This window comes from Myzus persicae, unplaced genomic scaffold (assembly GCF_001856785.1).
Source record: "Myzus persicae strain clone G006 unplaced genomic scaffold, MPER_G0061.0, whole genome shotgun sequence".
Lineage (NCBI taxonomy): Eukaryota > Metazoa > Arthropoda > Insecta > Hemiptera > Aphididae > Myzus > Myzus persicae.
Genome location: NW_019100999.1, coordinates 10,801 through 22,708, shown reverse-complemented (window position 1 = coordinate 22,708; position 11,908 = coordinate 10,801). Strand labels below are relative to the sequence as shown.

Here is an 11,908-nt window from a genome sequence, read left to right as displayed (position 1 = left end):
TAGTTTTTATTAGGGTCAATATATTTTTTATTTTTTTTCCATTATTATGATAATATTAGTCCCGCACCGGTGCCTCCTCCAAAGTGATAACGTCGAGTGGTATGACGAACGACATACTTGTCAGGTCTGGAATAAGACAGGGGTGTCCCCTCAGCGGCCTACTGTTCATCCTAGCGATTGACCCGGTGGTAAGGGCCCTCCAGGACGGTTCTGAGGAGCACAGAGTGCTCGCCTTCGCGGATGACCTTTGCTTGCTCGAGGAAAGCCCGGAGAACCTGCAGATCAAGATCAACACTGCGGACGTCGAGCTAAGAAGACTGGGACTCAGAATTAACCCCGACAAATGCGCCTCCCTTACCTGTCCGGAAGGCCCCCCGTTGGAGTCCACCAGTCGACGGTTAAGATCAGGGATCACTTTCTCAAGCCATTACAGGAAGGTGAGGCCGCATCATTCCTGGGTGCACAAGTTGGGTTTAATATCGTCCCCCAAATTGCGTCCCTTGAGTAAATAACTGAAATTGAGCTGGCTATTTTACGCAGCAAGCTGGCGCCATGGCAACGTCTTGACGCCCTAAAGATTTTCTTATAGGCAGATTCAGCATAACATGCACTATTGGTCGACAAACCGAAACCGGGTATAACTCGATCCTCTTGTCTCTGTGATTTTGTATGTCATATGTCTACGTGTTTGTTGTTGTTTTTTTGTATTGCGTTGTCGAACCCGACCTTTTCCTCGATAGGCTTTGGTACTCGTACCGCGCCTCTGTGCTGAGCCAGCCTACGGAAGGTGAATAAATTACCCTTAGGTAGAAGGTAAGGTTAAACCTAACCTTTAATGCTAAATCGAGGGAGTGGGGCAGTCCAAGAGAGGACAACAGGGGCAAAGCGCTGGCCGACCTCTCCGCTTCCCTAGGGCTGACCGTGTGCAACCAGGGTCAACCAACGTTCGTCAGGGGGGCTTCGGAGTCGCACATCGACCTGACCTTCGCATCGCGGTCCGCGACGTGTTGGGTCGACGACTGGAAGGTCCTAGACGAAGAGTCCCTGAGCCTGCATAAATACGTAGAGTTCATTGTCAGGACGGCAAGACAGCGAGGGCAGGAGCCTAGCTCTCGCAAAGGGTGGGCCTATCGGAAGCTGGATCAGGGGAAGCTGACCGAGGCTCTGAGACGTGAAGCCCAGCCCTTGGCACCCACGGCAGAAGAAGCGTGCCGGCAGGTAGTCGACTGGCTGACGCGCGCGTGCGACGCGAGCATGCCAAAGTCCGGCAAGGCGAAACGCCGTCCCGTCCTCTGGTGGTCAACGGATATCGCCGAGCAGCGGGCAAGATGTCACAAGGCCAGACGAATCTACACCAGACTGAGGAAGAGGACGGACGACGCTGGGTGCGCGGAGCAACTGTCCTCACAATTGCTGTACGGAGCCCCATTTTGGTTTACCTCCATTACGGCTGAGATATATACCCGACTGAGGAAGAGGACGGACGACGAAGGGTGCGCGGCGCAACTAGCGACCTTCAGGTCCGAGCGTAAGCTCCTTGTAACGATGATACGGGCGGCGAATGAGGAAAACTGGAGGAAGTTGTGCGAGCTCGTCGACAACGACCCGTGGGGTCTACCATATCGTATCGAGGAACGACTCGAACAGGCCCTCGGTGACGTAGTAGACTGGCTGACTGAAGCTGTGTGAGCTCGTTGACAACGACCCGTGGGGTCTCCTGTACCGCATCGTCATGAAAAAGCTAAACAGGAGGAGAACAATTCCAGGTATTGACCTGCCCGGCAGACTGGACAGCATCGTCAGCACCCTCTTTCCCACGAGACCACTGTGAACGAGAGAAGTCATACCGGTCAGACAGGAGGACCTCGACCGGGCACGCTTCTCGCCGAACGACGTTAAAGCGGCAGCAAGAGGACTGCCGAATGGTAAGGCGCCGGGGCCAGACGGAATCCCGAACGAGGTACTGAAGGCCGCGGTCGCGCTTTTTCCACAGTTATTCGCAGCGACATTCAACAGCTGCATGAGGGATGCGTACTACCCGCCGGAATGGAAGACTGCCAATCTCGTGCTACTGCGCAAGCAGAGCAAGCCGTTGGATAGCCCGTCTGCGTACCGCCCACTGTGCATGCTCGATTCCGTGGGGAAGCTATTCGAGAAGATGCTGTCGGGGAGGCTGCGGGAGCACCTCACAAAGACTGGACAGGCGGGCAACCAATTCGGTTTTCGGCCGGGAAAGTCAACTCTTGACGCGATGCATAAGGTGAGTTCCGCAGTTCAAAACGCGAACGGGAGGGGCAGGCCTATAACCTCTTTGTCGGCATGCTAACCCTGGACGTCAAAAATGCGTTCAACAGCGCCCCCTGGGACAGAATCCTCGACGCGCTAGTGCGGAAGAACACCCCGCCATACCTGACAAACGTCATAGGCCAGTACCTGTCGGAAAGGAGGATAGTCGCCCACGCGCCAGACGGGAGCGCCAGATCCGTGGACGTAAGCTGCGGCGTCCCACAAGGATCGGTCCTCGGGCCTGACCTTTGGAACGTCCTATACGACGACCTGCTGGGGATTCAGCTACCACCGGATGTCGAGCTGATAGCATTCGCGGATGACGTGGCGTTGGTGGCCACTGCGAGCGTACCGTGGTTGCTGGAGGAGAGACTGGAGCGGGCCCTCGGCGACGTCACAGACTGGTTGACCGCCAACGGGCTGGAGCTGGCCATCGAGAAGACCGAAGCGGTACTACTCACAAACCGCAACAAACATAACCGAATGACGCTTCGAGGTCCGACAAGTACTTAGTGAGTAAATTTCATTTTAAGGCGCTGACTGCAAACGGGCTGGAGCTGGCCATTGAAAAGTCCGAAGCGATACTGCTGACCAACCGAAACAAGCACAACCAGATGACGGTAGAGTTTGAGGGGCACCGCTTTGAATCGAAGAAAGCTATAAAATATCTGGGAATAACGATTGACCCAAGGATTCACTTTAAAGAACATGCCGAGATAGCAGCGAAGAGAGCGTCGGACACCTGCCGCCAGCTCACCCAGATCCTGCCAAATCTCCGAGGACCCAGGCAGCGGACGAGAAGGGTACTGGCAACGGTGGTTACGCCCCGGCTGCTTTACGGAGCCCCATTCTGGTTTCCTTCCATAACGTCCGAGGCGATGCGGAAGATGGAGGCAGTGTATCGGAGGGTGATGCTTAGGGTCTCCTGCTGCTATCGCACGGTTTCGTACGACGCAGCGGCGGTCGTATCAGGTATGCCACCGCTCGCGTTGCTGGCCGAGGAGCGGCAAAAAACGTTCAGTGGCATCCTGAAAAGCGTCGCCCGGGACCAGTTGTCGAACAGGTGGCAGGCAACTTGGGACAGCTCGGGGAAAGGGAGATGGACCTACCGGCTCATGAGGGAGCTCAAACCGTGGTTGAGGAGGCAACACGGTGAAGTGTCGTACCACCTGAGCCAGGTGCTGACGGGTCATGGTTTCTTCGGTGAGTATCTGAAGCGGTTTGGTAAAACAGATAACGATAGGTGCGCGCTGTGTGGGGCGGCTCCGGACGGCGCGGAACACGCAGTATTCCAGTGCGACGCGTTCCACCAATGGCGCGTCGAAGCCTGCGTTTACTTGGACGTCGACCAGCTTGCGCCAGAAAACCTCACACATATAATGTTGAGGTCAAACTCGGATTGGCAGAGGGTGTCTGCGTTGATNAAACTCGGATTGGCAGAGGGTGTCTGCGTTGATAGGGAGGATCATGGCGGCCAGGGAGCGGGAGGAAAGGTCAAGGCAGCAGGGACCCGGCTGTGCGCGGTGAAGGAACCGGAGTACGAGAGCGGCGGAATGAGATCGGCTCTTGAAAAATGGTCATGCACGAGAATCCAAAGCGGCGGACTCAGGTCGGCTTGCGAAGACCCCCGAGAAATCCAGATAGAAGACGGTTAAGGACGTATAATTTTTTCACTTTTTGTCGGCATGTTGTAAACACCTTTTTCTTGTAAGGACGCCTCAGGGGTATTTTATTTATTTGTTATGTCATTTTGTTCAATAAATGATGTACCTGGGCGGAAGTAATGTCAAACGACAATTCCCGCCCAGTTACGGTTGAAAAAAAAAAAAAAAAAAAAAAAAGGGAAGGTCTATTTCGTGTTTGACAAAGAGGCGAAACACACTCTAACCCATAGATAGTAGCAGGTATCTACGCAAACTACCCGTAGCGCAATCTACGATAAAAATATGTGAGGTGGTGGCACACCTAAAAAGCGGAGTCCCTCGGCCCAGAGTCGGGCCCATACTCCGCCCGCCAAACGTGGTGCAATAAACGATAAACATACGGCGCAATACATTAAACACAAAACACGCCGTGCGAGCACCGACCGGTGTGTGCGACATGTGGCGATGAGCAGCTCCGACTCCAAGCATGCGCCCAGTCCGCCTCCCCACCTGTCGGCCACCAGTGCTGCCAGACGCGCCGCTGAGAGATGGGCAACGAACAGGAGAAGCCCGGTCACCTGTGCCCAGCATACCGGCTCGAGCCAGATCGCCGGTCCATCGACCCGCAGAGACGCGAACCGGGACTCACCTTCAAGGCTGCCGATCCCGATACCTCCATCCGGGACTCCGAACGCGGACGCCACACCCAGGACTCTGAACCTTACCACTCCATCCGGGACCCCGAACCCCGCCACCACTACTTCGCCTGCAGCTGGCAGACAGCCCGTCCTCTCGGACCTCGGGCTCTGGTTCTTCTTCCCGGCGCCTCAAACTCTGAGATGCCCGGTCGAAGTATGCTCAGCTCAATTCCGAGCCGAAGCTTGGACGGCGGCGAAGAAGTCGGTGACCCGTCATGTGAAGAGCATGCATGACATCAGCGTAGCAGTTAGCGTCTACTGCTCTGGCTGCAACACAAAGCTGGGGACGAGGCCGGGCTCGCACAAGTGAACGGTGGCTATTGCAAATGACGTGGTGATAACGGATAGGTTTGCATGCCCTATCAACGGATGTGAAAAATCGTACCCGTCGAAGCAAGGCCTGGCAAACCACGTCAGGAACCATCAGCATCAAGACGCCGTCAACGCAGCAACAGTGCCGATGCCTCGCCCAGCCACGAGACAGCAACGACGCATAAACCCAGAGCCCGCACTGCGACATGATCCCTATACGTCAAGCCACCAATACAGGCGAGCAAAACGACGAAAGGCAGCACGAGCCACGGATACCGGGACACGATGACCCGGACACAGGCGGCTCAAACGCAGCGGGAGCACCAAGGATACCGGCCTCAACCAGCCGGACACAGGCGGTCCTCCCCTGTCGCTGTCCACCGGAACGACGGCAATAACGACGCCACCCCACAAACATCCTCCCCACTTCGATACGAAGATCGCCACGTCCTCACACAACCATTCCGCAACCAACAAAGATTCCTACATCAGAGATAGGAGGTAGCCCCGTCCTCAGCCACGACGATGCCTCGGTTAGGACGGCCTCCTCACCTGAAGGTATTTCACAGTCCTTCGAAATCGAGACGGGTGTAGGGAGTGTAGCAGCGTCTGACGACGGTGACGATTGTGACGATGAGAATTGCTCCGAGGAGGGGATCATCCTTGACCAGGACGACACCACCCCAATTCATGTGTTCCTCCCACGACTCCACGCATTAGCCAGAGCTCCTGCCACAGAGGACAACTGGCAACAGTTCGTGACGACCATGGATGAGGTAACGTCTGTTGCTGCTAGCACGGCCAAGATACCAGTCCGACCTGAGGGTGGGCCGAGCAAGCGGAAAAGCGTCGACCCCGATGACGCCCAGGGTATACAAACTCTATACCGCAGGAACCGATGCAGCGTGGTTCGGACGATTCTATCTGGCGCAGGCGTCTCGTGTGGCGTAGGAATGCGCGAGGCCACGGACCACTTCACCGCAGTCTGGTCTCCATCCACTTGTGACGTATCGGTCTTCCCCCACACGGAAGGACGCACACCCGTCCCGACCGGACCCTTCTCCGCCCACGTTGTCGCAAAACGCCTGAAAAAATTCGAAAACACGGCTCCGGGCGACGACGGCCTCACCTATCACCACTGGAGGCGTGCAGCCTCCTGTCCGAAGTGATCAACATCTGTGTCAAGCACCGTCGTGTCCCCCCGGCGTGGAAAAAATCGGTGACAGTCCTAATGTTTAAAAAAGGCAACCAGAGCGACCTATTCAATTTGAGGCCGATATCCCTGTGCCGCACCATTTACAAACTATACGACGGGTGCATTGCCAGCCGTCTAACTGAATTGCTCGTGAGCAACTCCGCACTAAGCCCGTGTCAGAAGGGATTCCTCCATTGCATTTAAGCACGTCCACACGCTGAACCGAGAGCTGGAAAAGGCAAGGACCGGCCGCTCTGACAAGTATGTGGCGTGGCTCGACGTGTCTAATGCGTTTGGGGCCATCCCCCATTTGGCGTTGGAGACAGCCATCGAGAGCTGTGGAGCTGGCGAGGGGCTGCTCCACATTGTCCGGGACCTGTACAGTGGCGCCACTTCCTCTGTTATCGTGGCCGAGGGGAAGACCCCTGACATCCCTGTCTTGTCCGGCATTTGTCAGGGATGCTCTTTGAGCGGACTCCTATTCATAATGACGATCGACCCGGTTGTATCTGCGCTACGGGGGCTGGATACCGACCACAAGGTCCTAGCTTTCGCCGATGACATATGCCTCCCCGCCGACAGTGCCCCGTCTCTCCAGTCGAAGATCGACGAAGCGATAGTAGGGCTGGAGCGCCTCGGCCTCAAAATCAATGCCAGCAAGTGCGCCTCTCTCCACCTCTCTGAACGACCACCCGTTGGCGCACGAGATAGCGTCTTCACAATCCTAGGGGCCCAGATGAAGCCACTGGCTGAAGGTGACGCGACCGTGTTCCTCGGCGCTCAAGTGGGTTTCCACGTGATCCCCCACAAGTCCACGCTCGCAGACATCACCGAGCTGGGCCTTAAAATCGCCAGGAGCAAGCTCGCTCCGTGTCAAAGACTTGACGCGCTCAAAACCTTGTTCTTCCCCTCTGCGGTCCACTTCCAGCACATGGGAACATTCTCGAAAACCGACTTAAAGACCATCGACGATATCCTGCGACCCGAAATCAAAGCCACTCTCAACCTCCCACAGGAAGCTTCGAATGAGTTCATTTACGGCTCCACTCTGCGCGGCTGCTGCAGGATCACGAGGCTGGCCTAGGACTCCGACATTGCGATCGTCGATAGCGCGTTATAGCTACTCACGTCCCCTGATGGACGGGTCACGATAGAAGCAGTTGGCCATGTGAGGGACGTCACCAGCTGGAGGATTGGCCGAGCTCCTTCCAACTCTGAGGTCGGTAGCTATCTATTTGGCAACAACGAGGGACCATTCCGCGAGAACCGCGGCAGTGGGGTTGCCAGTGTCTGGTGCCGTGCACGAAGCGCCTCTTTGAGACTGGCTTCGTCTTGGTCCCTTGATGGCCCCCCGTCCATCACTCACGCGGGAACTACGATGCGTGCCAAACAGAGAAGGGAGGTCATGTTGACGCCGCGTGACGACTTCCGCATCGTGAGAGCCATGGAATGTGTTGCTGCTTACGCCGTGTCTAGCCATTTCCTCAGGGCTGGTGAATTTCGCAGATTTGCAGATTGGAGGTTTGTTCACCGAGCAAGGCTGAACCTAGTGCCGCTGAATGGATCCTCATCTTGGAGGACTGGTGACCGCCGATGTCGACGATGTGGGAACAATAAAGTCTCGCCCATGTCGTCAAACATTGTATGCGGTATACCAGTCTCTATATGGACAGGCACAACTCCCTCGTGTCTCGGTTGAAAAAGGCAGCTGCTGGGAAATTTGAGGTCGTATCAGAGAACCAGGCGCTTGGCGCTCAACGCCTCAGGAATGATCTTATCCTCAGAAGGGGCACCACTAGTTTGATCATCGACGCTACGGTACCCTTTGATAACAGGATGAAGGCTTTTGAGGGCGCTGTGGCTGAGAAAAAGGCCAAATTCGAGGAACTCAGGAATGAGATCGCCATTGACCACCCCGGGGAGGTCACAGTCTTCCCGTTCATTGTTTGCTCCTTGGGTTCCAGGGATCCAGCCAACGACGAGCTGGTGAAGCAGCAGTGCAGCAGAGCAAATGCCAAGCTCATGTGGAAATTATGCGTCAGTGAAGTCATTGGATACTGCAGGGATGTCTTCACCGAACACATAACCGGAGTTCGAGCGAAGCTTGGCTGAGCCGGGATCACACGCCTGCCCAATTACGATCGTTATACTTTGTTTTACTGTTTGTAATATCTCTTCATAACACCTGTAAAATACCTGAGTTACTTGTAACCCCCCCCCCCCCATGTTACTCTTCCACCCCATCAATGTAATCTCCATACATATTTTACAATAAACATCTGTTCTTATCAGCTTAACATCTGATACACCTTTCATTAAAAAGTTCAAATGTTAAACTAATATTTTCAAAATTGGTGGAGATTTTGGGGCTTGCTCCTGCTCCACCACGGGTTGACCCGGTATTGCAGTACCACCGGGAACGGCCCACATATCAAACCACAACATTCATACTTAAGAGTTGATTTATCTTCAGATTTTTAAATTTGAAGTTTTTTTTTGGTGGAAATTTTCGAAATTTTTTGAATTTTGAAATTTTGGATTTTTGGAAACTGGATATTTTTAGATTTCGGATGTATGAATTTAGGCTTTAAATTATCGGAATCATAGATATCCGAATGGTTCAAATTGAAGGATTTTTAAATATTCAAAGTTAAAATTCTCGAATTCTCGTGATTTTAGAAACACGAAATAGTTAATGGTTTTCTTTGGGAGATTCTACCCACCTACACTAGGCTTTTATCAACTCGAGTATTGTAGTTATATGCTACTTTAGAACATTTTCGAATAGAAAAAAAAAGTATTGTTTTATTATATTGATGAGTGGTGACCGCAGTCTACAACTAGAGCTATTTTATTATATCTATGCAGAACGTTTCTTATTGTTTGATAAAGTAGTAGAATACAACAATTAATATACATTTTTTTTTAATATAAGAAATTAAGAACATGGCAATTTACTGTTTAAAGTATATATGAGCAGAATAGTTGAACAACATTTATGGCGTTAGCACTACACCCCCTCATAAAAACTAGAAATGCATATATCTCAATAAATTAAAGCCCAAATTTTTCTGAAGTATGTCACTTTAACGTCAATGTGGGGTATTTTTTCAAATTTGATATTTGTGGGTTTTTGTTATATCAATATAATCAGATATTTTATACCTACTTCTACCTCAGAAAATTGGCAAAATAAATAATATCGCAAACTAGGGGTAAGAGAAGAATCAAGACTCTCTGCATAATTAACCAACCAAAAACTTTACTTTCAGAAGAAAATTTCAAAGTAAAGGTTGGTATAATTATTAATATTTAATTAACAATTTAATATTTCATTAAAAATAATTAATATTATTACATATTAAACATTTCATTAAATTTGATGAAAATGATTTCCAATTTCGGGTGATAAACTACCTATTAAATGATGCACTTGACCCTGAATTTTTAAAAGTGGGCATGAAGTTCCCATTAGCTATTTCGTTTGCTCCATACGATGTCATTTGAAACAGAGTATTATACCGTCTAGAATTATCAAAGAAATGTTTTGATAGAGGGTGAGAATTATCAATTAAACTTTTAATTAATTTTGTAAGATCCTCAAATTGTTGTAAAACAACTTAACCGTCAGCGCAGCAAAGTCCATTGGTTTCATCTTTCCATTTTTTTGTATGGCACTTAGGACATAATATCGTCATTGGTTCTATTTGAAGCGCTTTAATATTTAATTAATCAATCTCGGATTGATAATTAAAAACTGATTTCATACTCAAAGCGTTACGTTGCTCCTGTGCAAGTGTTTGAGAACGTTCTGTTGTGTTATACATTCTGTTATACATTCGAGTAGCATTGGCAGTTCTTCTGCCAATGTATGCTCTTGGTGCTCTTGGCATGATGATGATAGCCACTTACCCAAAATTTAAATCATAAGAATAATCAAAAAGTAAGCACAAATTATGCTCGTAATTGGCGTACTCGTAATTCACGAAAAATAATAACTCAAATCAACAAACACGCCCGATTAACCAATAGCAACTATTATTATTTTAATCTGCAACAACAACTTTTTATTATTTAGTTTATTTTTTTCTATACAGATTGCGCCACTGTTGTATTTTTGACATCCATATTTCCTACTTTCTGGTGGATTTTTCTAAACAAAAGTGATTATTATATACATACTGTTTGTATTCGTTTTGAGGTGCTACATAAGACATAGTATGGAAACAAACAAATATACTTCACTGCCCCACCTATTATTTTAATTTTTTTTTAAACACTTGTTTTTCATGGTTAAAATTATGATACAAAAATTGCTTTTTCGAAACTATTATTTTTAGAAGTTGTAGCTATTTCGAATTTACTTTTGTAATTAGGTTATACTGAAGACTAAAAAGCTGAGCTACTAAAGAGTTACCAAAAAAAGTATAAACACAGTTTTTTTGTATAGTTATTTAAAGTTCAAATTTCTATGAAATTACATATAACCAAGAATAACTATTTTAGTTATTTTGTTGTAATTAAAAAATATTATTCGTGGGTAGGTACTTGAAACTACTAAAAATTTTTCTTATATTCAAATATGATGATTTACATTTAATAATAATTCAACTTATCGACTATCGTATAGGTTAGGTTCGTATAATAAAAATATAAAAATAATATAAAATATCCTATTCGGAAAAACTGTTTCCGCTCAGTATTATTTTTTCGTCCATGGGTGTACTTGTAAATTGTAACCTTCTGTGCAGTAGAGTGACACACAATTACCCGTTTTTTATTTTGTTAACAATGATACCCTGATTGACAACTACTATGAATTATATAATTTTTTTTAACAACAATTACATATATATTTTTTGTGTGTGTTAGGCACTAAATTTTCAACAATACCGCAGCGATTATACCATCACGGATTTGCTTACTCTCTTCCTCTCGCCAGGTGGCTTGAGAACAACAGACTTTAGGATCTCAGTGGTTATTGGGATCCTCCCAGACAATTCCTCAACTTTCGCTGTCGAGGATTTGCTTACTCTCTTTCTATTGCCAGGTGGCTTGAGAACAACAGACTTTAGGATCTCTGTGGTTATTGGGATCCTTCCCTACACTTTCTCAACTTTCGCTGTCGAGGAAGAGCTTGATTTGTCTGAATCTGATTTTTTCGGAGTATTCTGAGACAACGGCGCCGGGGGTGCGGGTGGCAGTGGTTGACAAAATACACTAGTCGACGGGGTTGCAGGTGGCGATGGAGGAAAAACTGCTCCACTCGGCCCGGGTTTTGCCATTGGTGGCATATCATAATGAGATGGAGCTGCAGCGAATAAAGCTGGTTCGCCGTAACAGCGGTTATCGGGAGGAAACATTCCAGCGGACCCGAAGGATTGTGGTCTAGCCCACTCCATCGAACGATGTGAATAGTTCATACCGATAATGTGTGATGTGTTTTTCATTACATCTCCTGCACACATACGTCATATCGTACACATAAAAAAAAATTGTTAAGTAAGAACTATACAATTGATTCATGAGTATACATCAAAATAACATAGACAATATATATTATACTTTCTAGGGACCTAGGGTTACAATCCTAGTCTTAATTTCACTACATTCGTGCATCGGCTTTTCCAGTCTAGTCGATAATAAATCTTGCACGGTGGATAGGGACAATTCACTCTCGGTCTGAGTGTGTGCAGATTGTGTCAACTTCGATAACATAAGATCTTCAAGTTGACGCAACTGCAGAATGCGAAATAAAATAATTCTTTACTTAG

At 48.8% G+C, this 11,908-nt stretch overlaps 2 protein-coding genes across 2 annotated transcripts in view; one reads left to right on the top strand and one right to left on the bottom strand.

Moving 5' to 3' along the window:
- The first annotated feature begins 3,260 nt into the window (after nt 1-3,260).
- LOC111027206 lies at nt 3,261-3,941 on the top strand. The gene has a single exon (XM_022305466.1). It carries the CDS (start codon nt 3,261-3,263, stop codon nt 3,939-3,941), a length of 681 nt encoding a protein of 226 aa, XP_022161158.1.
- A 7,761-nt stretch (nt 3,942-11,702) lies between these two features.
- LOC111027205 overlaps nt 11,703-11,908 on the bottom strand; it is a 1,065-nt gene continuing 859 nt past the window's right edge. The window contains exon 3 of the mRNA XM_022305465.1: nt 11,703-11,873. Within this exon, the coding sequence (XP_022161157.1) occupies nt 11,703-11,873 (171 nt within the window). The remainder of the gene's footprint in view (nt 11,874-11,908) is intronic.